The sequence below is a fragment of the Octodon degus genome, unplaced genomic scaffold, assembly GCF_000260255.1.
Source record: "Octodon degus isolate 3935 unplaced genomic scaffold, OctDeg1.0 scaffold00114, whole genome shotgun sequence".
Lineage (NCBI taxonomy): Eukaryota > Metazoa > Chordata > Mammalia > Rodentia > Octodontidae > Octodon > Octodon degus.
This window is the reverse complement of record NW_004524690.1, coordinates 2,869,232-2,896,616: the sequence shown is the minus strand read 5'-3', so window position 1 is coordinate 2,896,616 and position 27,385 is coordinate 2,869,232. Positions and strand designations below refer to the sequence as shown.

General features: G+C 46.4%; 1 protein-coding gene across 2 annotated transcripts in view; it reads left to right on the top strand.

Moving 5' to 3' along the window:
• The window catches only part of Znf704 (zinc finger protein 704), a 172,448-nt gene extending 149,433 nt beyond the window's left edge, over positions 1-23,015 (top strand). For both annotated transcript variants that reach the window (XM_004639762.2, XM_023699608.1), the window contains exons 8-9: positions 10,508-10,608; positions 11,174-23,015. In XM_004639762.2, the coding sequence (XP_004639819.1) occupies positions 10,508-10,608; positions 11,174-11,285 (213 nt within the window). In that variant the 3' untranslated portion in view covers positions 11,286-23,015. The remainder of the gene's footprint in view (positions 1-10,507; positions 10,609-11,173) is intronic.
• Positions 23,016-27,385: the final 4,370 nt, after the last annotated feature.

Here is a 27,385-nt window from a genome sequence, read left to right as displayed (position 1 = left end):
TATATTCAGAATAAAGAAATGATTAGAAGAAAATCCAACTTGGTAACTTACATATTTAGTACTGTATAGTAAAACAACATAAAATTATGGTACTGTATTGTACAGTACGATCAGCAAAAATTACTGTATAAAGTATACTGTACAAAAACAGACATTGAGGCTGCATAAGTAGGGTGTGCAGAGCTGTACCCAGGAAAAGGGTCCTTAAGTCTGAGCAGCAGGTTGTAAGTCTAAGTAGCATACCTTGGGGCTGGGGAGAGAGCTCAGGAAGTCTAAGCACCTGCCTGGCAAGTGCCAGGACCCAGGTTTGATCCGAAGTACAGTGTGCCGAGCCAGCCCCAAAACCCCTTGTGCGCCTTGCCAGCCACCAAAACTGGGCATGATGGTGCACACCTGTATTCCCCACACTGGGGAGGGCGAGACAGGAAGATCACTATAAGTCTGAGCTGCGTAGCAAGACCCTGTATCAAATAAATAAAGATTAAAAAATAAATAAGGTCCTAAGTCTACACTGTCATTAAGCAGGTAGGTTGTTAAATGAAGAATATCTGTATTAGACATCGTATTATCAGAACAGTTCAGGAGAGATGCCTTGTTTTTCTTAAGAACGCGTGCTGTCTGACAACCTTCATACAGCAGCCCCTGCCATCAACACGTCAGCTGGCTGCAGGGAGTACTGATCCCTCACAAGGAGGGCAAAAAAGGGAGGGATGAAAGTGATGCAGAAACCCCAGGACACCTTCGGACACGGCAGCGACGTGGAAAGCGCTCGTCAGGCTGCTCCTGTGTTCCTTCACTGCGCTTTCCTGACATCTTAGCAGCGTCCATGAATTCTTCCGGGCTACACTGAGCACGTACTTAAATGTTGCTGGAAGCTGTGTTTCGAAAAAACACAGCTCATTAATGAAGAGCTGCACAGGTCACTGCAAGGGACCAGGGTGCCTGAGACACGACCAAGAAGCCATCCCAGCACCACGAGCCTGCTTGGGCCTGTGAAAAGTATCGGGAATGGCAGTGACACAAATGGAGTCACTGCTCTGCCCACCTCTGCAGTAAATGCTTTGGAGGACAGTATTTATTACTAAAATCCAAAAGTATTAGTATTTTAGATAAATAAGGTGTGTGTAAATAAGCTTATTAAACAGGGGTATAAGACAGAAATTAAACACAAAACAATTAGCCAAGAATAACAGGATAACTAATTCAGTTGTTTTCTGTGGTTCAAAATATAAATCCCTTAAGAAAATATATGCACCCCTATGATAGCCATTTCTGCATATCAGAACGTTTCAAAGGTCACATCACTTCTGAAGAGTTTCCTTGCATCTGAGAATTTCCTTAACGCCAAATGAATCAGTTTTACTGTGGCCTAACGAACTGTTGGAAGCAAAGGGCCTCAGTGAGCGTACCGAAGACACTGTGGGCTCCAGGCACTCCTTGCTTCAAGACCAAGTTCTCTTCCTGCAGTGAAGCTGTCAAGTGGTCACGGACTGAGGAGTTGTAGATGGCACGTGCACTGCGATATTCAGAGCAAGGAAACGCTCGGAGGAAACTCCAGCTTGATGGCTTCGCTTTTGTTTCCACAACTCTCACACGCAGCGCTACAGCATTATTATGTGTATTATTACAATGTGAAACTACAGCACTACACAGTGCAGTCAGCAGAAGTTACTGTGTAAACAAGGTGTACTGCACACCGAAAGAAAAAAACCACTGAGGCCCAATAATAGGATGTCCAGATCTGTACTCCCTCCAAAAACAGGTCATAAGCAGCACAGTCATTAACCGAGCAAGCCGTTAAACAAGAAATGTGTGTAAGTATGCGAGGTGCCAGCGTCACTGAACGGCGGCAGTGCCTGGCCGCTCTGAGTGGCCTTGCCGCCAGACGTTAGGAGAGCCCAGCTTAGATGTGCAGGGATTAGTTTTGCTCCTGGCAAGAACTGAATGACCAGTGTGGGTGTCGGAGATAACAGTCTGTCCTTTCGGGGTCTTTTCTCTTGGGAGTCATAAAGAGACGCACAGAGATGAGGGTCCTGCCAGGGCTACAGTTACAAAGTTCCGTTGAGCTGTTTTCTGAACCCTTTAATTCCCGCTTTCAATGGGAGGAGCACACACCATGTTGCCGATCTGCTGGAAAGACACGCAGTGTGGAGAGATGGAAAGCCCAGGTTATACCTCTTCTCAGATGACCACTACCTTTCCGATGACCAAACTGGAACCTTTCTCCTTTGTTTCCTTAATTAGACTGTGTGTGTCCCTTTGCTGTCTAGAGCAACCACTTGGTGCGGTTTTGTCACTAGCTGCCTGTACTCCACACTTCCTGAGTATCTCACCCAGGAAGATGCCGTCAGGATACCTGACACTGCTTATTTTTCAGCAAGAGAATTTTAAAGTTCTGCTGTGGACACTCTGTGTATCTCTAGCCTAACCTTCATGGCCTGGAGTTTTCTCTGAGTCCCTCATTGCCTTGTGCTGGTTACCAGGGACATGCTGGCCAAAAGCTTTGATAGACAGGGTCTGGGTTAACCAGGTAATCCCCTAAACTCCTCACTCAGCCTCTTATTTACTCCTTGACCAGAGAATTCCATGCTGTCTGGTAGCGTAATCTGCCTTGATCAAGACTAAGAGTAGACCTTTTTAGCAGCCACGTTTGCCATTCCTCTTTTAAAATGGGAGTAGGGGGTGGGTATTTTCAAAGACTTTCGTTTTACTCTAGAAAATCAAGAATGCTACACTAAAAATGTTCCATTGCTACCCCACCTCAGCATCAGAGCTTGAGAAAAGGAAGTAGGTGCTGGTGTGCTCCCCTCTTGTTGATGAATGGGCTGGCTTTCCGGATGGGCTACAGTGCACTGTGGAGACTCAGGACTGTCACTTGGCCACAGACGCAGAGCCAGAAGCTACCCCCGAACTCCCCAAGAGGGCTCCTCCAGCCCCTAGAAGGCAGAGAGCCAGGTGGAATCTAAGAACCTGGGGAATTCTTCCTCAGTTGGTGTAAGTTTCAGATTATGATCAGTATTACTGACGGCCTCAGTGAAGTCTAAACTGTAGGGTCAAGCAGTTTCTATATAAAATGCTTACGAAATACTTTTAATTACTTTTTTTAAAAAACTAGCCTTTCTCTTTGTATTCCAAAGCAAATACCCCAAGGTGGCCAGCCTCAGTCAGGGTTTCCTTTCCTCCCTCACTGAGACCTGGTAGAAAAGCAGCGCATTCAGGCCCCTGCTAGAGAGTGGGGCCATCCACTTCGGAGCAGTCTTAGGGTTTGGAGCATTTTACGTATTCATTTGCCTGTGCTCCATTTCGTGAACCTTGAGCTTTAATGAGTTCCCTAAGTAAGACCCCCTTCCCCAGGGTACCTGGAGGAGGCTGATCTGCATATTTACAAACACCACTCTAAGTCCTGTCTTCTCCAGCCTAAGGCTGTGAGGGGAGTAGAAGAAAGGAGACCCTCCGTAATTACAGCTTGCTTTGACCTGCTTTTCCCGTGTGCCCTGCCTTTCCTTCTAATTAACTCCATGCTTTTCTGGGCCTTTCTCTTTTTATGGCCGAAATCAAGAGCCCTTCCCTTTTATTGGTGAGCTCAAGCTACCAGAACAAAACGCTGTGAACAGAGTGGCTTAAATCACAGAAATGTACTTTCTCACAGCCGTAGAGGCTCCAGGTCCAGGATCATGGCGGCGGTCAGTCTAGCTCGTGGTGAAGGCTCTCTCCTGTTTGTGTCTGCGCCATCCCTGTGTGAGGGAGGGTAGGGAGGCGAATGAGGGGCGTGGGAGGAGGGGTCAGAGGCCCCGGATGCCCTGTCCCATCAGGGCCGCCCCTCTGCGTGTGTATCTCCAGGTACAGCCATAAGGTGCCAGAGGGGCAGGGGTTGGTAGCAGTGCTTAACTGTTCGATGCTTCATTGGTTTTGGATTTCGGAGAAATTTTTAATGCTTTGGAGAGAAAGTTCAAAAAGTATAGGAGCTTAAAAAGCTAGGTATGGTGGCACATCTGTATCCTAGTACTCTGGAAGGCTGAGGCAGGAAGATCATATGCTTGAGCAGGATTGGGAAATTTAGGGACATCTTGAGACCTTGTCTCAAAAAATATAAAGCCTTGAAGATATAGCTCAGTTGAAGACCCTGGATTCAATCCCCAGTACCACCAACACAAATAATAATAGAAACAGCCAAAGGCCTTCTCTGTTCTGTTTGAGCCACAAAAAAAATCACAAAAGAAATTTCTCCAATGTATTTATAGATGGGCAAAACATCCATGCTGCTATCCTCTTCTAAGGCTCAGTTGCAAATCCTGGCTCAGGCATCTAGGAACTTGGACCTCTAGCCAGTCACAGGACCCTTGGGCAGCAGTGTCCTCCTCTGCTCTGACACCGCCTTGTGGAGTTGTGCTGTCTGGCATGAGTGAGGGTGACGGGTGCTGTCACGGGAGCCTAATGCAGGCAGAGGAAGCGGATTCTCCCTACTTAGGAAATGATTCGTGAAACACACAGCGCCGGCAAGGCCTTAGCTGCAGTTTTGGCAGACCTTAGCTTGCACTTAGTTCTTCAGCCTTCTGAGGTTACACCTATTTGGTAGACAAATTATGGAAACATTATGGACACACGATCTAATAATTTAATTTTGAATATATAATACTGTCCAAGTATATTATAAACTGTACTTTATAAAACATGCCTTATGGTAGAACTCAGGAAATGTTAAGAAGTAAAGATTTTAAAATGTGGAGGTCCCTAGAGAGACTTAAAATCATTCTTTCTAGGGCTTTGTTTTAGAGCACTCGTTTTTTGTCAAAAATTAGACAAATTTATCAAGGCATAACATTTGCATATCGGTAGGGGGCGCATTATGGTAAAGGAACACATGAGTATAAGCACTCTTTTCCTAGTCCTTTAGAAATACAGATTGTCTAACCGGCTTACTGTTGGTGCTTCTCATTGACCATCTGTCCCCCATTCCATTCTTGTTCTAAAAGATCAACATATTAGTTTTGCAAACATGGTGCTTATCTTTATGTCAGGCTTATTTCATTGGACATAATGACCTCTAGTTCCATCCATGCAGCTGCAAAGCACAAAATTTCATTTTTTGACTGAATAATGTGTGTGTGTGTGTGTGTGTGTGTGTGTGTGTGTGTGTGACATCTCCTCATCCATTTATCCACTGTTGGGCATCTGGGTTGATTCCATGGTTGAGCTGTTGTGAATGCTGTGTCAGTAAGCACTGGTGTGCACGTGTGTCTTTGGTAGACCCAGTAGTAGAAGTGCTTCGTTCTTGTGTTCATCAGTTTTTAAAGTATTCGCCATATTATTTTCTATTGTAGTTATACTAATTTACATCCCCACCACAGCATATGAATTCTCTTTCTCCACATCCTCTCCAGTACTTGTTATTTCTCATCTTTTTTATGACAGCCATTCTGTCTGGGGTGAGATGATAGCTTATAGTGGGGTTTTTTGTTGTTGTTTTTTGTTTTTTTTTTTTATGGGAGGGTCTACAGGGTCTCACTACTAGATCGGACTCATAGTGATCTGCCTGTTTACAGCCTCCCAAGAGCTGGGATTACAGGCACGCACCACCATGCCCAGTCTTAATTGCTGTCTCAGCGTGCCCCGGGGGCAGGACCGGCATGGCAGGTCCAGGGATTGAACCTGCGGCCCCGGTGCCTGCTTGCAGGTGCTTTAATTCGCTGAGCTATTTGGCCAGCCTTCATTGTGGTTTTTATTTGCATTTCCCTGGTGATTGGTAAGGCTGAGTGCTTTTTCATGTATGTGTCGGCCATTTGTGTCTTCTTTGAGAAGTATCTGGTTAGTTCTTTAGCCTATTTTTCAATTAGATTGGGGCATATTCCCATTTTTTAGTTCCTTATATAACTGTAGATATGAATCCTTTTGTCAGAGGAATAGTTTATATTTCCTCCCATTCTGTGTAAGTTATTTTAATCCTGTTTCTCCTTCACACTGTAGGAGTCTGCCCATTTGACATAATCCCATTTGTCTACTTTTCCTTTGTTGCTTGTGCCAATAGGGACGTATTGTTTCTGTCAGTTATATGGCAGTACAGAAGAGTCCCAAGAGCAGGGCCTTGTATCCACATTATATTGAGAAGAGAGTTCTAAGACTATGTGGACAATGAGATTCAAGTCCTAGGTCCCCCATTGAATAACTGTGTGACCTCAACAATACACCTAACTTCTCCATTTTTCTCATCTCTATAGTGAGGATAATATAGTTTTGCTCGTAGGGTCATTGTGAGGTTGAAACTGGAAGGGGCTGGGAGTTTAGCCCAGTGGTAGGCATATGTCCAAGGCTTGGGTTTTGATTCACAGTGGGTGAGAAGGAGTGAGGGAAGGGAAGAAGGCAAAAATTTAAGCAATAAATCCTTAGCAGGCCATCTTTCACATTTGCATGCTTTGAAATGTTAGTTCCCCACATCAGTCACCTTTGGTTCCCACCTTTATTCTCCCATAAAATAAGAAGCCAAAACACAATTTTGTAACTATAAAAGTCTTGAGAAAAATGCTCAAGTTAGATCATGTTGAGTGTGTGGTGGCAGTACCCAACATGAAGCGGGTCTCACTGCACTGCACCGTGTAGAAACCCAAACCTGCTGTGGAAGGGGGAGGAGCCCCCAGTGAAGTGCACCCCAGGCAGGAGTGAGGGTGGCGCGGAGGACCAGGCCCACAGCTGGACCATCCTCCTCGAACTATGCTGATGTGATCTGCAGAAGCCCGTGCCCCCGCCTCCCCGCTGCACCAGCTTCCCATCTCAGGAAGTGGCCCTGCTGTCCCCACCCCCAGCTCCTGGGCCAGAACCTAGGATGGCAATGGGGACCTCTCAGAGCTTTCAATGCTAACAGCGTGCTGCACACGTGTGCCGTGAGTTATCCGCTGTGGACCTAGGAGAACCTAGCATGCATCTTTGTCTGCTCTTGAGTCAGTCCTGATCTAACTATCCAGCTCCATTTTCTTTGTCCCGCATCCCACGCATCTGCAGGTCCTAGGCTCCAAAGGACAGATCCTCTGCACTGCCACCACACCTACACTGCTGCTCTACATTTTCTGGATGCTCCAAAATCCTCTTTCCTCATCTGTGAAACTCCTCATCAGGCTGTCTCATATCCATTCCCCAGAGCCAGCGTGACATTTTCAAAGCATGAATTCAGACACTGTACCTTTCTTAAAGCCCTCCAGTGGCTTCTCCTTCCACTGAGAATAACACCCTTTTCCAAGCTCCGAGTCATAACCCAAATCTACATCCCCCACCATACCTGCAGCACCTTGGAGACCCACGTATTCATTCTGTGGGAGGGCAAGGAACCCCTCAGAGGCCGCCTGGACCACCATTGACAAGGTCCTCGCCTTCACTTGTACATTGGCCTGTTAGCCTATCTGACTCTTCAGGACTTGCTCAAACGATCTTGGTTTTGTAGTCCTGTCTCCCTGCTAGAATGGAAGCCTCATGAGGGCAGAGACCATCCTGCCCACTGCTGTGCTATGTGCTCTAGGGCAGCGCCTGCCCTCTCTGCGGTTCCATGTCTGCAGATCCAACCACCCACACATGAGAAGTATTTTTAAATTACATCTGTACTGAACATACACAGATTCTTCTCGCCATCATTCTCCAGACAGTAGAGGACACAGTTTATGACTTGGTATTAGGTTCTGTAATCTAGAGATAATTTAAAGTATATGAGAGGATATGTAATATTTGCAGCTGTAGCATTTGCATAGAGTCCATGCAGATGTCATGCATATATCAAACTCGGGACTTATATACACCAGGCAAGCACTCTGCCACTGAGCTATATCCCCCATCCCACCATGCCATTTTACATGAGTGACTTGACAGTCTGTGGATGTGGGCATCAACAGAGATTCTGAAATCAGTCCCTGACAGTACTTCATGCAAGATGAAGAGCACCTGATGAGGGTCCTAACACTCAACCAAAAGGACGCTGATAGCTTTGCAAAATCTACACCCATCCCATTCTCCTCGGCCCATGGAAGTAGTAGCACTGTCCCCTCAACTGAGCTTTATCCCAGTTCTCTAGAAGTTCACCTGATGTCCTTGGAATTTTAGTAATCTTTAAGTTTGTACTGTCCTGACAATTTAGAACAGCTCATATGAATACATGCTGGACCATCCACAGTGGTCATGGACATGCAAGCCATAAAATCTCTGTGTTTTGCATCTTATAGAAAACCAAGTATATTATAGGAAGGGATGGGAGGGTTTCCTATTCAAAAAGAGTTGGTACAGGGTCTCCCTACACAGCTCAGACTCATAGTGATCCTCCTGTCTCAGCCTCCCCAGCACTGGGATTGCAGGCGTACATCACCACGCCCCGTTTCGCTAGCCAGCACAATGCTCCCAGGGTTCTGGAGCCAGCACAGCATGCTATACTGGGGATCAAACCCAGGACCTTGTGCTTGCCAGGCAGGTTTTTAGACCTCTAAGCTATCTCCCCAGTCCAGGCTTCTGCATTTTTAAAGCCCGTATGTCCATCTGTTGGCTCTTCCTTCACCCAGCTTTAGATTGAAGAAAAAAATCAGTGGTACAGAATGATTCAGTCATGCCAACAATCACTTAAATATTAGGGGGTTTGAGGCCTGAATGTTTTTTTAAATTAATGTCTGGAGAAAGTACTAGCATCCATAGAAGAGAAAATCAGTTCTGTAACTGTGCTGTGCACCTCCATGTTGGCGCTTCTGTGGCCGTGTCGCTTCCTAGGTGACTCGGCTTTTAGATGTATTAAATAGCTCTGCTTCTGTACATAGAAAAACTGTTACTTCCTGAAATTCAGTTTCTTTTATGAAGATTAGTTTTTTGTAGCTTTCAAGAGGCTCATTAAAAAAAAAAAAAAAAAAAGGTTCATGATCTGGGAAGTATTTAGGGCTGTGAGAGCAGGCGATACAGCCAGACTTGTGTAATCCAAGAGTGCCAGGAGCAGCAGGGGCCTTCTTCCCTTGCTCAGGTCTAGCCCAAAGTCAGGGACGGCTGCAGCACAACCTGGCTGCCTCTGCCTCTGCACATTCTTGGACCAACTTAGATGAGTCATCCACACATGCCCACCGCACCTTTCTTTCCTTAACTCCTAAAGAGGAGCCAATTACACATCACAAGTTCATCTTGATGCTGAAAGCTGCTGTTGCTCTGCCTGGCTTGTGACGGAGCAAACAGAGAGCAGAGGGGTGTGTGGTGGTGCCACTGTCTGGCTGCGTAATGTTCGGAAAATCGGGTAACTGCGCTAGATACTTCTCATCTTCAAGATGGGAAGTCCTGAAGCTTGCCTGACAAGGTTCATGAGGATTAAGCAGACAGGAATATACTCTAGGGCTGACAGTATTACCCCAGTGAAAATATCATGATGAGCCACTTGGAACATGTAGACATTAAGTCCCGATTTTTAAGATATTACTTCTCCGATTTTTAAGGTATTACTTCTGGGTGTGTCTTTCTGTTTGAAGATACATTTTAATTCTTTTTGTCTGTTTCTTCTTTTCCAACACTTCATGGGATAAACATGTGTTTTATTGGTAGATCTTTACAGAACGTAATTACATCAGTGAGGGGAACTACTAACATGTACACATTTCAATTCTTTTTCCCCCTCCAACCACCACCTTTTATTTACCACTACAACACTCATTTACCTTAAAGTCCTTAAAGTTAATTATCATACATATGGATTAACAGTCAGGCTCACAGGTCAAAAACAAATATAAAATATGCAAGATGGGTATCGTAAATCAGGGTACACTTTCACAGTGTCCATGCTGGGTTTCAGTAACTTTTTCTTATTTTGAACTTTATTTATATAATGAATTTCTCATATTAAAGAAACGATGTGATATTTATGATCTCCTGGGGCATCCATTTTCCTACAAAGGACTCAAGTTGGTCCTTCTTAATGGCAGAGTAGTACTCCACAGTTACAAAAACCACATTTGCTTTCCCTATTCCTCTGCTGATATATGGGCCGAGTCCACGGTGTTTTATTGGTAGCTATTGAGAGGTGCACTGCTATAAGTAGGGTGGGAAGGGATCACTGTAGCGTGATGCCTTTACTGTTTGGGGAAGAAGATATCTACAAGAGGAATAGCTGAGTGAAATGGAATTTCTGTTTTGTTTGTTTTTTGGTTTTGGTTTTTGCTTTTGCTTCTTTGTGGTACCAGGGATTGAACTCGGGACTCTGAGCTTGCCAGGCAAGCGCTTTTTCTACTGAGCTATCTCCCCGGCCCTCTGTTTTGTTTTTTGAGGAAGCTGCAGACGGATTTCCACAGTGGTTGCCCTGGTTTCCTCTCCCACTGTTGCTGAAGGGCTCTTTTCCCCAGGAGAGCTGTTGGAATTCTGCCCTGGTGTCCCTCCTTTATGTAACATGTGTCTCTGTGGGACAGCATTTCATCTTCCTGTCTGATCTTCAAGGACTGCTGCCCGCACAGCAGAGGCAACCAAACGCCCAGGGCACAGAACCTGCCCTGCCAGCCTGACTCCATGTCTTTACCAGGTATCACCAACGCACCATCATCACCCAGCGGGCCCTGGCGAGCAGAGACAACATGCCCACACTGTCCTGTCCTCCCCACCCAGAGGGGCTGTCAGCCTGAGGTATGTGTGTGAGAAACTTGCTCCTTTCCAGAAATTACGCCATCTTCCCTCAGATTTACCCACAATCGGCAAAGCTCCCTTTCTCTTGCGTTGATGGTGTGACTTGGGGCGGGGGGACTTACAGCGAGCTGCCGTGCAGAATAACTGTGCTGGCCGCATTAACTTCTGTGTGGCAGGGACCACGAGGCACAGATGCTCTTCCAGATCGGGGGACCTCCCAGGAAGTCCCTAAGCACAACTCTAGAAACAGGAGAACAGGGAGCCCTGGGAAGTGCATCCCTGAAAACTTTAAAAAGAGCGAAGCTGCTCTCACTGCCAGTTCTTAGATTCACTGATTTTTGGAGATGGCCAAAGGAATCCATCCAAGAGGAGGAAACAGAAGCTCAAGGGCTTTCCGAGCCCACCGTGCCAGCTCCGTGGCACGCATAGGTAGCATCTGGCGCATGTTAACATCTGAACCCAGAGAGACGGTGCTGTACTCCCTGATGCTTTCCTTGGTCTTTCCAGCTCTCCATAAAAAGACCCATGGGGTTCCCCTCGCTGAACATATCCCCCTGTCTTGCAGGAAGCCCCGAGGAGAGGGCAAGAAGTGCCGGAAGGTGTATGGGATGGAGAATCGGGACATGTGGTGCACCGCCTGCCGCTGGAAGAAGGCCTGCCAGAGGTTTGTCGACTGAGCCAGCACCTGCACCTCCTGCTGCAGGGGTTGGATAGAGCAGCTCCTTCTGACCGACACTTGGAGGCCCAGAGAAAGCCCTTCAGGGACCTTGGTGGCATTAACATCAACTCACCGTGCTCCTCTGCTCTGAGAGTCCAGCCTGAAATAGCTAGAATGGTTTTCTTCCCTTTCAAAAGAATAGGTCTGAAATCTGTGGACTGCTATAGCAGCTGAACCAACCAAGCCCATTTTTACCTAGAAAGGAGGTACATTTTGATAAGCTTTCTGAATTAGGACATTTGAGATTTTTTTTTTTTTTTGATACTTAACACCTAAGCTACGTGTTATTCAGTAGCATTTGTGCAGACAGTGATGCCTACTTTGTGAATAGCCTTTTCACAGCTTTTCCTTTGACTTGTTGGAGCACTACGCATCATGACGTGCTGCTGGGAGAGCAGCCCTCTGGGTGTCTTTTCTATGTCTTTTGTTTTATTTTGTTTTTAAGACCAGCCCGAAATTGAACTATGGTAGAGCAGTTAGCGTGGAAGGTCCCAGATGGCATAAGCTCAAAAAGCAATTGGCAGCGGAAATCACCAGCAGACTTCAGCCCCCAGCTGAGCCGAGGACATCCTGCTGTCACTGTTGGGTACAGCTAGGAGTCTTCCTTGGGTCTGTGTGAAGCGCCTTCCCGAGAGGCAGCACAGTGAATTCTCCACCTGCCGCGGTCAGACAGCAGCAGCACCTGGAGTCAGCTGGGTAAGCTCGCTTCTTTCCAGGATGTGACTGGACCACAGCGCAGATCTCTGGCACCATTTGCCATCCACGCTGTGGCCAGGTGAACGTGTCATCGGTCCTTCCATCCATACACCACCACCAACCGATCCCAGGAAAGGTAGAGAACTCCAGACTGTCCCCGAAGGTTTGCTTTAGACAACAGAACCCAGCTGACCTGTCCCATCTGTTCAGAGAGTGACATTAAGTCACTGGACCAGCTTCCCTGCTGAGTGCACTTTTCTAGGTTCTATGCTTTAGAGTCTCTGGGAGAAGGGTTTATGTATAGTATCAACATAGAAAAAAGGTCTAAACCTTTATTTTCTTGTAAAACTATGGAAAAGATTAAGAGTTTGCTCAAAAAGGAACATACACAACACCAAAAGGAAAATGCATGTTGGTATAGGAATCGTTCGGTTTAGTAGGACCAGGGCTCGCACTGTGTGCTGGCTATCAGGATTTCTAACCTGTTTGCCGTACCTGCTCGCTTGTTTCAGTGGTGGAGGTGTGGGGAGCAGGGCACAAAGTCGAGCCCTGTATGCAGGCTTGTTGGCCGTCTGCCCTGCTCTTGCATGCCCTGCAAACACCCAACTTCTCACGTACCTGTGCAGAGCAGCAGGAGCACCTTACGGGAGGCACTGTGTGGGGATGGGGGACGTAGGATCAGCCATAGGAATGTTTGATGAAATTGCACAGAGGAGAGCTTAATATATGTTTAGAGAATGTACATAGGCTTTTGTAAAAGAGTAGAAGTCACCTAATAAATACAGATACCCTTTTCTAATATAAGCAAGAGTACATAAGGAGGTTCTATAGTGCAGCATTCATAATTTGTGTATTCATATATTTTGGCAATTTTATTTTTTACACGCTCATATGACTTTCTAAAAATTATTCCTTGGAAGAGATCCTGGTCTTTTCCTTCATTTATTTTTTTAAAAAGAGAAAAAAGTTTCATCCAAATTCATATCAAAGTTACTAAGTAATATTAGCCACACCAGGTGTGCTAGCTGTCCTGGCACTTGTGAAGCCAGACTCAGTGTTTCTCAAATGTAGAGATGTGTTCGCTTTCTTTGTGCTGCGGCATCTTTTCTCAGTGTCCTATTGCTTTGCCCGCAGCACTGCTGCTGTGACATGACCCTGTGCCCTGGTCAGGAGGCCCTAGGGTGAGCAGCCTGCCCAGGAAGGCCTGCTCCATCAAGCTCATCACCGACTGTACTTACCTGACAGCAGTCAGGCTGCGGCCCTGCACCAGAAGTTTCTCTGCCCGGCGAAGCTCCTGGCCTTCAATCCTTGGATTAAGTCACAAAAGGGGTAGCAGGAGAAGGCTTCGCTGTGGAGCAAGGCTTAGTGGCAGTCACACCAGAAATGCAGCCCAGGAGCAGCTCTGAGCTAAGACCGCGCTGAGCCCAGGTCCATCCACCCTAAGCCCTGGTTGTCAGCCTGCCTGGGTGGAAACAGGAAGTGTCAAGCTGCATGTGGCTTCCTGGGGACTTTTTCCTAAGGACTTTGCAAACAGATTCTTCACCTCCTGCCTAGTGGGTGCTGCATTTACTGACCAGCCCGGGCTCTGGGGACCTTCTTTTCTGGCTGCCAGTTGTGGACAGACTCTTCGTCCCTTCCTACAGTTGCAGCCACCATGCCACTCCTGACTAGCCTTGAAAAAAAGGAGTTATACTTCTAACAGGCTACACCATGAGCTCTGAACTGCAATACACAGCTACTAGTTATACAAGTTAATTTTTAAAGTAGTTTTTTTTCTTTTTTTAATTTTTGGAACCAAATGAAGTGCCAAATGAAGCCAGACTTTCACTTTCTGCCATCTCTGTGGCACCAAGTACTTTTACTCTCTACGCTTGGTGGGGGTTAGCCATCCCCAGGCAAGCTAGCCACTGAACTGGAGCCCCGTCCGTGCCAGGGTGCTCAGAGGCCTGTCTGTGCAAAAGCAGTGGCACCACAATGGGTTCTGGCCCAGTGAAAAAATGTTCCAGGTTTGTTTTTACTCTTGATGCCCCTGCTTTCGTACCAGTTTCTTGTTTCTCTGCAAAGAGGGTACTTCCCAGTGCCACACAGGCCACACTCCAGCTAGCTACAAAGTGAAGCACGCTCAGCAGGCAAAGTGTCAGGCCTTAGTCTTCCCAGAGTCTGGACCACAACATGTGGCAAGCAGGAGACAACCTGGAGCCATCCCAGGTGGTGACCGTCAGGGAGGAGAGGCAAGGCGCTGCGCTCATCTGGCTCCTGCTCATCTTTCGGGGCCAGCAGCAGCTGGGCCTGCACAGCTGCCAGGCCATGTCTGGCAGACCTGGGCTTGTCCCCACCTCACATGCTGTAAAGTTTCATCCCGTGGTTGGCAAAAGCCAGTGGCAGGAAGAAAATAATGCTGAGGTTTTTTGTTTTTGTTGTTGTTGTTTTTTTTCTTTAAGATAGGGTCTTGCTATGTAGTTCAGGCTGGCTTGGCCTCCCAAGTACTGGGGTTATGGCCATACAGAGTGGGGGACTTCTGACCAGGACTGTGCAAAGCACCTGTCAGCAGCTCCACGTGCAAGCAAGGTGCCCTTTATTAGACAGCTGCTGCCTAGGCAGAAGCAGGCTACAGATGCAAATTTTCAGTAGAGATGACACTTGGACTTTTTGGAGAAAGTCATGTGTATGTTGCAAAAAAAACAAATCTGAAATGTGCTCCATTAAATGTCAGGACCATCTGAGCTGAAGTGGGCCAGCTCTGGTGACGTGCTACACCACCCTCTGCACACAGCCCTGTGATCCGACTCAGCCAGCACTGCTGAGGTCCACGCCCCCCCCAACCTCCCACCCCCCATCAGACTGCTGGAAAACAAAGTGCAGCATCACCTGAGAAGGCTCCAGGAAAGGGGCAAGAACTGTACATATAAAACACCTTGAGAATAGTAGCAAAATACTGTAAATATTATTTCCTCAGGGAAACATAAAGGCTATGTGAAAATAGGTCTAGAGAATCCGAAGTCTAGGAAGAATTTTTATTATCACTAAAGTCTTTTCTAGTCAGAACAGCTTTTTTCATGTGAAAACAGTACCCTTTCAAAACGTGTTTCCGTGAACCGGACAGTACCGCCTTTGTGAGCCGTGAGGGGAGTGCCCCACAGAAGGGCTGTCTCTCATCGCTGTCTGCACTCTGAGGCTGACATCTGAACCCAGGCACAGAGCCTGGTGGGTGTTCATAGACTCCGTAAGGCTTTTTCTGAATGTAATTGTGAGTACGAAGCCTTGCCATTCCTTTTTATAATCACCCGGTTTGGGTGGCTGTTTCTTAGCTCTAAGCAGAATTCTGTAGGTGAAAGCAAGCCGTTAAAGATGTGCAGTTTGCTTTACTAGCATGTTAAGGAGCAAACTGCTGCGGACTTCTATGGACAAGGTGCTGCTTTTTCTCACAACCCTGTAGGATTTCTATCAACCACATCAGCTGTAGCAATGACCTGTGTGAACACAGGGAAGATTTTGAGCATACAAATGAGTGGAAACAGCAGGCCTCATGAATGAGAACGTGGATAATTTTGGAGAAAGGCTGTGCACACGGGTCAACTGGAAATTTCATTTATCTAAGAAAAGAACCCTACCAGCGGCACACAAACTCTCCCTGTTCCTCTACCTGTGGAGATTCCTCCACATTGAACCTGTTTTGTTCTGTCCTTTTTGCATTGTAACTAGCCAAACCCGGAGTCGGTAAATAAAATGAGATTCGCACTTTTAGGTATCAGCTATGTTGCCTAGTAATGCACATCAACAGAGAAAGTATAAAATGTATTTAAGACCGAGTGGTTTGCTTATTATGGCTGACTTTTAAAAAGCCTATATCCAATGATATACATGCTTTAAATGGTGTATCTATTATAGGACCAAGAATCAAAATGGGAATTTTACCTCTGGTCCTCTTTTGTAAATAGTTCCTTTTTTTGAAGACAATCTCTTGTTTTATAGCTTTGGTTGTATAGGTCTGAGAATCACAATGGTAACGTCTTGTGGCAAAAATGTAATCTTAACTACAATAATAATTTTCCAAATGACATATACTGCTTAGGCTTCTGTAATTCCAGGAGACATGACACTTTTATACTAAGCGTTAGTACTCAACTTCTCAAGTTAGCAGAACTGGAAATATTTTACAAGATGCAGTGTTTTGTAATCACAAAGAACACGAACATTTTGTGGGAAATGACCTTGGTTTTATACATTGTAGCTTATTTTTTAAAATACGGTGTTTTACCAGACAGGAAGTGTTAACGCTATACACAATTCCTGCTCACCAACAAAGGGCTATGCCTCTTTTAAGCAAATGTTTTGATGCATATCTTTTCAGTGAACCCTCTGCAGCAAGGGGAAAAGGCAGATCCAACAGGATGGTTACTGACAAGAGAATCAGGATGGCAGCAGCCACTCCTTCGTCACCACCACTATGTTTTCAAAACATTTCATTATATATATTTTAAAGGAAAGATTTAGCAGAAATGCTTGTAGGCCACGGGAGAAATATTCTTATAAATTCTTTAGTATAAAATGATAAATTCCTTATAAGTTTTCCCCTAAACCTATCAGAACCACAAACCTGTATGTAACTAGCGCACACATTGCGTTTTTCTGAAATCATAGGATCTACACCCAAAAAACAGAAGTAGGAGAGCAGTAGCGTTAGAAGGAGCTTGCCCTTGGCATTCACAAGGCACTTTTAACTTCTACATTGGGACACACGCTTGATTTCCTTCACTGTGAAGAACTCACGGCACACAAGGTCGTGAGCAGAACATATTTCCACGAGTGCAGAATCGGAGAGGAGCTGCTGACAGTGTAGTCACTGCACAAGCAATTCTGAGCTTTGCCAAAACCATTTCATAATACTGTACCATTTTTTCAAGCCCACTCACTGTTACGACAAAGTATCTTTTCAGGATTCCAGTGAGTCAAAGCTAGTCTCACCAGCCAGGAATACCAAGGCTATCAGAAAGACAGCTGAGATAGACAAGCCAGCTTACCCACTGGGGACTCCCAGTCAGAAGGTCGCCCTGACTTGGTTTCAAGTAGGGCTTTCAAACCTGTACATACAGGCCTGGAAAAGCAGGACCTAGGGGGAAACTCGGCAGCCTAGACCCACCCTCACCCCAACACCCCCCCCCATCTCTGAGGTGAGGCAAGCACTCCTGCATCATCTCCTTGAGATGTCGCCATAGTTAGCAGCTGGGGTCCCAAGAAGCGTTCATCGCTGTGTAGTTTTCAGCCCAGTGAGCCTATCACATCTTTAAGTAGAAGCTTCCTAGTGGTGCAGAGCAGAGGCTACAGATCTCGAGGCCTCAGAAAGGCAAGGAGAGTCTGGAAATGACCCACGCACGTCTGGCAAAAGGAGGACCCTAGAGATGGGTGAGACATACTGTACCCCAGCACGCATCTGTGGGGAAGGAACCCCAGGGCTGCTGGTTCTCACTTGGAAACACAGACTTGACAACCACCTCGTATTTTCAGCCAACACTGCAGGTCAAAGAGAACGATTTTCCCTCCCTGGCTATCGGGTCCAGTTCCTTCCTCAGTGCCCCACACACACACACACACAGTGACACTCTCGGGACAATTGAAAAAGGAGAAACCAGTCATTTCAACCCATAAGTTAATCTTATACAATACTTCTAAGAAATCACAGCTTTAGGCCAGCTTTGCCTCTGATCCACATGCTCAGAGCCACTGGCCAGCTCTAGAGAGTGCTGGCCACAGGCAACCCTGGGAGGTGACCATGACATCGAGTAACTGTGACCCTTGTTCTCATGCCTGCTCGCTGCTGTGACCACTATGACGAGAGGCTGGCAAAGAGATGACAGCTGGGACCCCTGAGGTTTTAAGGTAGCACCCGATGCCACCTGTGCCAAGGCCTTCTGCCACCCTCCCCACCCTCCTTCGGGAATCATCCTGCTCCGGTGAACTGCGACTGCCCCTTCACCTACCCACCAGCAAAGCCCTGGCTTCCCAGACACAGGCACTTAGATGTCCACAGTGTCCACTACCTGAATGTGGGTTTTCTACACAGGAAATCATAGTATCTTTGGAGTCAAAAGCAAAGTGAGAATATATCACTAAAAATGTGAGCAGGCATTGCTTGATGCAAAGGCAGTATTTTAAACTATCTTACACTGGAGTCCTGGTAACATTAGGATGATCCTATGAGAGAAAGTCTTCTCTTTTGAGATACACTATCTCATTTTATTTCTTAGAAGAGCCCAGTATAGAGCAGCAACCCTGAAGATCACCATGCCCACCACCTCCAAGGCTCTCCAAGTCCTCCCGACCCTCGGAAGTAGCCTCTTCACTGCCCACAAAGTGAAGGGCGGAAGCGGGCTTGTGAAAGGGCTGCTCAGACCGCAGTCCTGCGGGACAGCTGCAGGCCTGGGAAGACCGAGCCTGCAGCACCCGGAGTTCTCAGCGCACCCACCCACTCTCGCTGCTTGGTGCAGACTTAATCATCCCATGTGACAGCTCCGTGCCCAGCCCCGTGAGCGGCTGATTTCTGGACCCTGCTCACGAAAGCAGTATCCTGAGTAAAAGTTTTGACTCCCTGAGAAAATTACATTTTGCTACTAGCGTTCCCACAATTTGTATTTCTATAAACTTCATTTGACACCCAAAAATATAACCAGGTTATAATTTGCAGTGATCAAATCAAATAGCACCATAAATTCCAAGTTGGAAGTGCCTGGTGATAGTCGAGTATAAATTTTAATGTAACTTAAACAATGGTGACAAATGCCTGAGATTTCTTTCATTGTGAATGACTAAAATGTTATCTAATACATGAATAAACAACTTCTCCCCTTAGCTCACCAGGCTTACTAACTTGAATTTATCGTAAAATTACCAATATAGAGTTTGTCAGAGTTAGAAGGTGCCTCAAAAAGCCACATGGGCCTGTCACTATTTTATTGACATACTCTTCACTGAATGATGCCTTTAGTATGAGCTCGCAGTTCTGGCAGACGAAATGGCCTGGCACTCCCTTCCCCGATGGAAGAGTCACCCGGTTATCACCAACACTGTGATGGGGACAAACAAGGAGCCAAGCGCCAAGGAACAAGAAGAAGGCTGGGCCTCCAATGTCACCTTGCTATAGCTTCTGAAGGGAGGCGCAGATTATGAATCCACGGCGGTCCTTGTTCTTTAAAATGGTGTTCGTGTTTGGTACCATCCACGCAGTTACCAACTTCCAGAGAGAAAATGCCCTCTGCTTATATTACGAGAATGCTAAATAGTAATTTCTGGGTTTCTCGCATTTTCTTGCCATGGTCAGTTCTCTAAATTTGTAATTCAAAAAATTAGCCAAAGTACAAAGTGGCAACTCCTGAGAAAGGCAGGAGAGCTGACTTCCCTTTGGGACAGAGTGCTGGTCCATTTGCTCCTGAATGCTCTCTGTGTCCCTAATGAGGACAATCAGCCCTTAAGAAGAAAGCAAGCTTTAAGAGAGAAAGCAAAGAAGAGTCCCCATCCCACCTTGCACGCCACCATCTTGGCAACTACCTGTTCCTCTCCCTTCATGGCTTCATCTTCTCCAGCCAAAAGCCAGGCCACTCTTACACTTCTTCATTTCCAAAGCCACGGATGGGTGGGGCTTCTTTTCCTGCTGATTGCTGTCCCTTACAGTAAGGCCAGAATGATACATGGTCCTGGGAGAGGTACACTGGGCCTAGCTAGTGTGGCTTCCCGCTCCCTGCAGGTGAAGCATTACCAACTGTCTGAACAGTTCAGGGGATCTTAAGGTTCTCAGTTGTCTCACGACCTGCCATACACATAAGAATCCTGCTCGGACTCAGTGGTAGAGTGACAAGGTCCACACCTCCAAGCCCCCCCACAGGCACCACAGTGGGAATGAGCAGATCCCAGGCCCGGAGGCGAGATCCACCCCCCCCCCACAGCCCCAGCAGAGCAGAAGGCTTCCCGTGTCATTGCTGTGGGCTCTGACCTCTGTCCACAATTACAGCACCCAGAAACAGAACTGGCCTTTACTGTGGGAAAAGTAGCTCCTTCAGAGTAGAATTGTTTTAATGTTATTTAAGGAAAGAGAAAATGACTCCTGTCTGCTCCTCTTGGGGAGCCCTCTGCTCACTGTGGTGCAGCACTGCCTGCGCTTCTGCCCCAGAGAGCTGAGACAGAAAGGGACAAAGTGGAGCTCTAGGGCCTGCAGCTGCTCCTGTCAAGAGCCTGAATTGCCCTCAGGGATCAACAGCGGCCACTTCACATTGAACCACCCACCCCACCCCCAAAGGGAGGAAGTGACACATAACTTGCAAATTACAAATCCTTGTTTTACTGCCCCCCCCCCCACTTACTGGAACTCAATGGCTATTCCTTGACCAAGCCCTGTGACATGGCAAAGCCCTCCTTCACAGCTCCCCGACAGAAACTCCTTGAACACTGGTAGAAAGCTTTAGAATAGATTTAGGTTTTATAAGAAAAAATTCAACCCCAGAATTACTAGTTTCATGCCATCAATACTGAAAATGTCCTGGGTGTAAACTCAGGAATGTGGATCATATATATATATATATATATAATACATATATACACCACTAATCCATATTTTCCTATAATACACCCTAAAATTCCTATTTTTGTAATTAATGGTTAGACAGTGGTCAGCCACTTAAACAAATATTCTCTGGAATAACCAGACCCTAGTATAGTTTCCAAAGTGTTTCATATAACAAAATCCTATATACTTAAAAAGAACAACTCAGGATAAGGGAAAACTCGCTAGGTCCCAAAGGGTTCAAAGACTATCATCCAATACCACTTCCGAGTGGCCTGGTTGTTTCTTTCGAGCAAGGGGACTGAGGGGAGAGAGAACAACAGGAATCATGAAGCTTCTGTTGCCCTTAGTCCAGGGTAAGGTTTAAGAAAACTGCTTTTAAAAATTAAGCCATCTTTCAAGTTGTTTTCTACACCAAATCTACAACATTAAAAAGAATTTACTGAATATTTAAAGTGGGGTAGTCAGTAGAAATGCTACCAGTAGGAACAGCATTGCTTTACTAGTGCCTGCTGAATGAGTAGTGCATACACCACAGAGGCAGACTGAGGAGGGATCCGTCCCTTCTGCAGGACACTGGTGCTGAAGTGACAGGCATTAGCACGCACGGGCACTAACCCGGCAGTGATGTGGCAATGCTGTCCAGTGTTTTGAGATTTTGAAGTACAGTCTTGCCACCATTTGGAGGGCAAGTGCTTGCTTATGAAAGTTTTTAATATTAGTGAATGAATGTATAAAATTATAAACTATGCATTTTCAAAGAGGTAATGTATTTTGTATTGAATCCAAGTAAAATTTTTTCATAGAGACTTACCACAACTGCAAATTATTCAACCTACACTTGAAGTCATATCCTTGTGGGGATGTGGGATGCCACAATGCCCTTCTGCTTGTGTTCAAGACAGCACATTGAATCTTCCCTCCAAAGCCCCGGGCTCTAAACAACTTAGCTGTCGAAGTGAACAAATGGGAAATAGTTTGTATTTTACTTAAGCATACGTGAGAAATGCTGCCTCTTAGAAAATGTGCCCAGTTCCTTAGAGGCAGATATTGTAGTAACACCGGGCTAACAAGCAAGCGACACTACAGAGCGCTGCACTGGAGAGAGATGGCATAGGTCTTGTCGTTTGTGTGTATTTCTCAATTTGAGAAAAAAAAGTTCTACATAAAGTTTGGATCATATGATTTTTATGGTCAAAATACTGTTTGAAAAAGCAAATCATATTTTTTCAAAGTTACATAAAAATACTTGTAATCTGAAATTTATATAAAAGACACATTTCGCCCCTTTGCTGATTTTGTGTTTTTATGAAACCTTTTTCCCCTGACAATTTCTTTGCTCCTTAATCAGTGCTTTACTACATTACTTGGCACTTAAAAATTTTTTCTTCATCTGACAACATGGAAATAACTCCCTATCTCTGCCATTCTGGTTCTCTTCTGTCTGTTGAGAAACTTCAACTGTCTGTAAAATACAGAAAACGCACTTGTAAACCTGGTACTTAGGACCACACTTAGGTATGTTTGTTACCTAGTTAGAAGTTAGTTTGGGAGGGGCGATCTGTCTTTTTATATGATTTTTAGCCAAATCTGGATGTTCTGATACTCCACTTCGGAATACTTTTCTGACTGTACATACAGCCTGTGGGGTTCAGGTTAATCAACCTCTTCCGTGACTGTTCAGCAGCCTTGGCCGTGGCCAGCCTTTGGCACCCTGTATATAGATTTGTTGAATGTTTAAATGATGTTGTTTTTCTAAATGCTGTTCTCTAAGACAATTTTTTGAATGTCTTTTGCTTTCCACTGTTTTGGACTCTGTGTGTTAGTTTTACAAAATGTTTCCTACATATTTAACAGCAGGAAAAATATATATATTTTAAACTAAACTGGTGCTAATTGGAACAAAAGGAAATTTTCAGCATTGAAGATTTACCAGAGAAAATGTTCACACCAGTTAAACTGCACTTTCCCGAGGGGACAGCTGGCATCGACCTGAAATGGGTATCGGAAAGACCACTGAATGTTTACAATGTCTGCGGCCCATTTGAGTATAAAATACAGAAGAGGCCCTGTCCCCTGCCCCCCAGTGGAGGCAGCGCTGCGTTGCTCCTCCGGAAGCATTTAGGTAGAAGGAGAGGCTGATAGTAAGAATCGCGTTAGTAATAGTCTTCTGGTCTTTGGACTTTCATGTTCTGTAATGCTTAGCTGTAACAATGACTGTGGTGTTGCCAATCTAGTCTGACATCATCGTTGACCTGTACTTCCTTTGTGTATGGTTCTACCTTGGCTGGTACTGGCACGAACCATGCCAGCACGCAGGACTTTCGATAAGACCATCCTGACTTCTGCGCTGTCCACACACATGAATTTAAATGCACTTGTAGCTGGTTAATTACCATGAAGTAAGTCTAACTTCCACAATAAAAGTTTTTGTGTATCTGCTTCTAGTTGGGAGCTGTTTATTTAAGTAAAAGATAACTAAGTTCTACCAAGAAAGATTTTTAAATAATTAAAAATACAGCACGCCCCTTCCCTGTGATGTCTGTTCACTGTCAAGTACATTTCTAGACATGTGGAAAGCGCAGCTCTAGCAGTACTCAGCCCTGCCAGTCACAACTTAAACCATCCATTCAGCTGCTCATGGAGGCTACTGAGGTGTTGGACCGGGCACACAGACACAGCCCTTTGGTGCCAAGCCATCCAGAAGACCCTCCCTGCCCACATCTGTCTACCAGAGCTTGCTGTGTTCACCTACAAAAGCCACGTGTGTGTGTGTGTGTGTGCATGTGCGTGTGACACACATGTGCATGCAAAGAAGGTAGCAGGCTTTGGAGCTCCACAAATGGGCACAAACCAAGCTTTGCCTCTTGCTAGGTGGACAAGTGGTCTCATCTCTACTAGGAGGGGAATCATGGTAAAAGAGGAAAAGGGACAAGGCTGAGTTAGACAGAGCTCCTAGCCCAATCAAGCATTGAGCATAGCTTAACTTGAGGAGAAAGATGACTCATGGCCTCTTCCTGGATCACAGAAGTAACAGACTCCTGGGGCTCTTGTGAGGACTACCGGAGACAGCATGTCAAAGGATGCCAAAATGCTCAGCATCCAGAACCTTTAGTCATGGCCACCACTGACATCACCGACTAGCATGAGGAACGAGACCATATAGCTTCCCACTGGAGCACACGAACTTCCTGTCACCAAACCTCCATAGTTGCTTCATGTACAACGTGGTCCTCATGGCTTGATGACAGTCCTTCTGACAAAGGGTCAGCAGGTCATGGCCTAGCACTGCTTCACAGGCCATGCCATCCTCCTTATCTCAGGCCATTGTGTAGGCCTTGTGTCACCTTGGGTGACCCCAAGAGGGGTGAATATAGTGCAGGCTGTTTTGAGAGACCACATTTACCAAACTTACACTATAGGACATTGCTAAAACCAGTCCATCACTGTTAACATCCTACACTGCCTCATTCATTAACTTTATCACATTCAGGAAGCAGCACAGTACAAAATACCAAGAACACTATTGAGGGGATAACTCCCCACCTCCTCCAGGAGGAGACACCTCCATACACATTAATTGACTGGCCCATGGCCACATGGTGCTTGTGGACTGGGGACCTCTCCAACCAAAGGTGGTTTGGCATTACGGGAGTGGAGTTACTAGCCTAGGGCTTGTGGTGGCTTGGAAAGGCAAAAGCTAATCCCTTCTTCTGCTCGTTGGCCTTTTCCTCTTTGGAGGGAGGTGTGGGCTACTCTCCACCCTGTGTGCCTGTGTCTTTCCTGCTGTTTGTCTCACCATATCCATCTCTGGGCAGGATTAGCCCCCAGCCACAACAAGGCCCAGCCAGTGTGGCACTCACAGCTGACAGCCTGCGTGCTGCCTGCCCCTGCCAGCCACAGCCCGACACCACACCCGTCCGATGGCGCTGCCTCCCCAGCCTGGGCTCCCGCAGCTGACTGGTGCCTGCCTTGCTAACACCACCACAAGGCCACTTAGCCCACACGGCCCCAAGCCCACATGCATATCACCCCTTGCTGCTCCAGGGAGCCCTCCCGCCTGACAGATGCGATGGGAGGCTGTGGAGCCCTCAGAGGTGGGGGAAGCAGGAAGAAAAGAAAACTGAGGCTGTAAGTGTCACCCTGAAAAGCTATGTGGAAATGGTAGACAGCCAGACCTCCCTATCCCTGAGGCTGTGGCCAAGGACGCAACCCAGAACCGGACAAAACTGAGGAGACCTGTCGGAACACACACATCACTTCATCATTAGTCCCTAAGCTATAACAGGCATCACACAGCATTTCTGTAGTGCTAGCAATTATGAGTAATCCAGAGACTATTCAAACTAGGAGGACACACACTAAGGACAGGTGAACACTATCTTTTGACAGTGCGCTGGGTGTGTTTTGACAGAGGGCAGGGAGTTCTGGAGTACATGCTCCACAAAACAAGTTTTGCCAAATCTTTACTATCTCAAGGGATGTGGCAGCCAGTAAGCCAAGGGAGTAATAAATCCTTTTAATGCAACAATTAAACATATCTCCCCCTTTAAAAATATCCCCAAGAATTTGTATTTCTTGGAGCTAAAGACCACCCCATTTACTGTATCTACCTTGGAGGACACATTGCTAAGTGACCAACAAGTTAAATGGGTAAACACTGCTCAGAAGGGCCGTTTCTTAAGCTTCAGCTAACCCTCTGCTTTCAATCCACCTAAGGGCCCAGACAAAGCAACGGGAGGGCCATGCACATTTTAAAGACTGACACAGAGATCTGTTTGGGCTTAGAACATTTTTAAAGTGTTGTTCTGGTTACTTTGGTTATGGTTCTGAGGATGGAATTCAGGATTTCTACAGTGAAGCACATGCCCAGCCCGTTTGTTTGCTTTTCGCCAGGGAGATGTCTCACTAAGTCACCCGGAGTTGCCTAGCTTGAACTTGTGATCCTCCTGCCACAGCCTCCTGGAGTGCTCGCACTACATGTGTGCACCACCAACCCAGCTTAAAATTTCTTTAGAATCTGTCTATCTTCAAAATTGCCAACACCAAGTACTGTGCTTATTACCTAACAATTAGCCAATACAGAACAAAGTATAGGGTAACACACACTTCTTTTATGTAGAAATGCCTAGCACATAGCAAGAATTCAATTTTAAGAAGTGAAAAAAAATGACTGCTTTCAAATGAAATAAATTACAGCATACGTATCTGCTATTAAAACATAGAGAGTAAATGGAATGAGATCATGAGATTTGTGTCAGTAACACAGGAGAGAAAATCTAGGCTGGCATTACAATATAATGGACACTATTTTATGACAGCGATCTGGGTATTACAGTGAATGTTTATGTCTCAGTAAGGCATGGATATAGTTTTCAAAGACAGGGTAGTAAAAAAGCTTGCAGTGAAAGGACGCCCTGCTGGCCCGCCCGTCTGCCCCTCTCACACACCCAGGAGCAGCCACCTGAACTCATTTAACTTTTTTCTAATACTTGACTGCACTTTGCCTTAAGTGAGTTCTTTGCAAGTTCTGCCTGGCAGACAGGAAAGCTGGCACTGCCCCCCAACATCTACAATGTCAGGAGCAACAGGGACGAGGCTCAGCAGGAGCTGCGGTGGCCAGCATCATGCCAGGCACAGCTGAGTGCCCTCCATGCCGGGGCAGCCGTTCACTCTGGGCCTGCTGCTCTGGGCATGGAGATGCTGGCTACCAGCTGATGTGAGTGTCCCCGAGGCTTGTGTGCCTCCGCACAGCCTGCACAGCCCCGGAGCACGTGTTCTCCCCTCCATGTTCTACCTGCACGCTGGAGCCAGGCTGTGGACAAGGACTTTGCACAGCCAGCGTGTTGCCCAGTAGGCTCCTCGCCATCTCTTAGCATCTCCACAGGCGTCCTGCTTTCCAGTGTGTTCCTTACTTTGGCTGATTGCCCTGCAGTGCCCAGATCACCCTAGGAAAACACTGCCAGTCAGAGGTTACAGAACAGCTCTCCTAACACAAAAGCCATATGCTGTTCACCATGCTGCAGTGTCCCCAGGAGCATGGGACACCTGCATCATGGGGGTTGGTAGCAAGGAACAGCCGTACTCAAGCAAGTTTGAACAAACACAAGTACAGGGTTGTGGAAAGGACAAGGGACATCTTTGAAGGCCCTGAGGTCAGAATACATAGCCAGAACAGGTAGAAACCCTGGGCCAGGGGCAAGACTCTTTGGAGACCCACCTTCCAGCTTCCACAGGGACCCCATGGGATGCAGGGTCCTGACTCTGCCTCTCTGAGTCTCTCCTCACTCTATGTGGTTGTTCTTGCTGCTTCACTAGCACAGGGTGAAAAAGTAGCCACCACAAGCCTGTGTCACCTCCCAGTGTGTGCAGTCAAGGGGGGCCTGGAATACCAGAACCCCGATCCCAAGCTCAGGACAGAGGCCATCAGCCCAGTCAGGGTCCACGAGGATCTGTGCCAGGGCAGCAAACCTTGAGGGAGGTTTCCTAACAAAAATGTGTGAAGGGGGCTGGTGAGATGGCTCAGTGGTCTGGAGCACCTACTTAGAACAAACTTAGCAAAGCACAGGGACCGTGGTTCAATCCCCCAGCACCACATGCCAGCCAGCCACGCCCCCTGGTGGGCTGAGCTGGCCACACACACATAAATAAATAAATAAAAATTAAAAAAAATGTGTGAAGATGAGAAGGAAATACTTAGCAGCCCTAGAGCAGCAGAAAGAACTTGTCTAGCACGTAAGTGCAATCATAAACTATTACAACAAGAGAGAACCCTAAAGATCATCTGATTTAATTCCCTTAGTTCACAGATT